The sequence below is a fragment of the Priapulus caudatus genome, unplaced genomic scaffold, assembly GCF_000485595.1.
Source record: "Priapulus caudatus unplaced genomic scaffold, Priapulus_caudatus-5.0.1 Scaffold107, whole genome shotgun sequence".
NCBI lineage: Eukaryota > Metazoa > Priapulida > Priapulimorpha > Priapulimorphida > Priapulidae > Priapulus > Priapulus caudatus.
Window position 1 is genome coordinate 259,870 of NW_014577168.1, and position 1,219 is coordinate 261,088.

General features: G+C 52.0%; 1 protein-coding gene across 1 annotated transcript in view; it reads left to right on the forward strand.

The window, feature by feature from the left end:
- Positions 1–1,219, forward strand: part of LOC106805270 (protein fuzzy homolog) — a 33,267-nt gene that overhangs the window by 27,158 nt on the left and 4,890 nt on the right. The window contains exon 6 of the mRNA XM_014806801.1: positions 195–394. Within this exon, the coding sequence (XP_014662287.1) occupies positions 195–394 (200 nt within the window). The remainder of the gene's footprint in view (positions 1–194; positions 395–1,219) is intronic.

The following is a 1,219-nucleotide window of genomic DNA, read 5'->3' on the forward strand; positions in this document are numbered from 1 at the left end:
CTCTTTCCACAGGTGCTGCACCGTCTTGTGGCTTATAGTGTTATTACTTACCCATAGCATATTTTCACCTACAGTAAGGTCAATAAAGATCAGCGAGTTATGCTCAAAGGTCGCTGGTTCTCTGGGACCTTCTCTTTCTTCTTATTCCTATATTCTGTCTCCTTCATCCTTCTCCTGCTTCACTTCCTCCACAGGTGCCGCACCGGCTGTGCACGCTGCAGCTGACCGCGGGGGTCGAGGCGTGCGTGCTGTGCGGGCCGGCGCCGTCGCTCGCGCGACTGTCGGACGAGCTGGCGCGCTACTGGCGACCGCCGTACGAGTCGGTGCGCTCGCTCGCGCAGCTGCACCCGCGCAACTTCTCGCACCATCTCAGGATCGACCCGAACATCTTAGGGTGAGTGATGATGGTGGCTGTAGTGTAGGGGTAGGGTAGCTCTTGGAGTAATCATTCGTGACTCATTCTGACTTATCATCAGATTGATTACTCCAAGGGTAGCTATAGGATAGGGGGTTGGTTGTTGTAGGGTAGACGATGGTAGCTGTAAGGTAACCTGTGGTGGCTATAGGGTAGGGGATAGTAGTTGTAGGGTAGGGGTGCAAGCTATAGGGTAGAGGATGGTAGCTATATGGTAGGGGAAAGTAGCTATAGGGTAGGGTAGCTATAGGGTAGGGGAAAGTAGCTATAGGGTAGGGTAGGGTAGCTATAGGGTAGGGGAAAGTAGCTATAGGGTAGGCTAGCTATAGGGTAGGGTAGGCTAGCTATAGGGTATGGTAGCTATAGCATGGGGTAGGGTAGCTACAGGGTCGGGGTTGGTAATTGTAGGGTATACGGTATTGCTAGCTATAGGATAGAGGATGGTAGCTGTACGGTAGGGCATGGAATTTGTAGTGTGGGGGTGGTGGCTATATAGTAGGGGAAATGCTATCCCCCGGGCGTAGAGGGACAGTACCGCAATGTGGCAGCACTAGTGTTAGGATTAGGGTTAGGATCAAAGTTAGGGTTACGGTTAGGGTTAGGGTTAGGATTAGGGTTAGGGTTAGGGTTAGGGATATAAGGCCATGTCTAGTACGGAGGTATGACTGTGGAATCTTTCTGTGGAAGATTTGGACTTTGAAGTATACGTCAACTGTATCACGTGACTGTCCCTCCACGCCCGGGGGATAGCAACACCCCAGCACCATCAGCAGGCTGTATGCATTCAGCCGAGTTCGTGCGTGA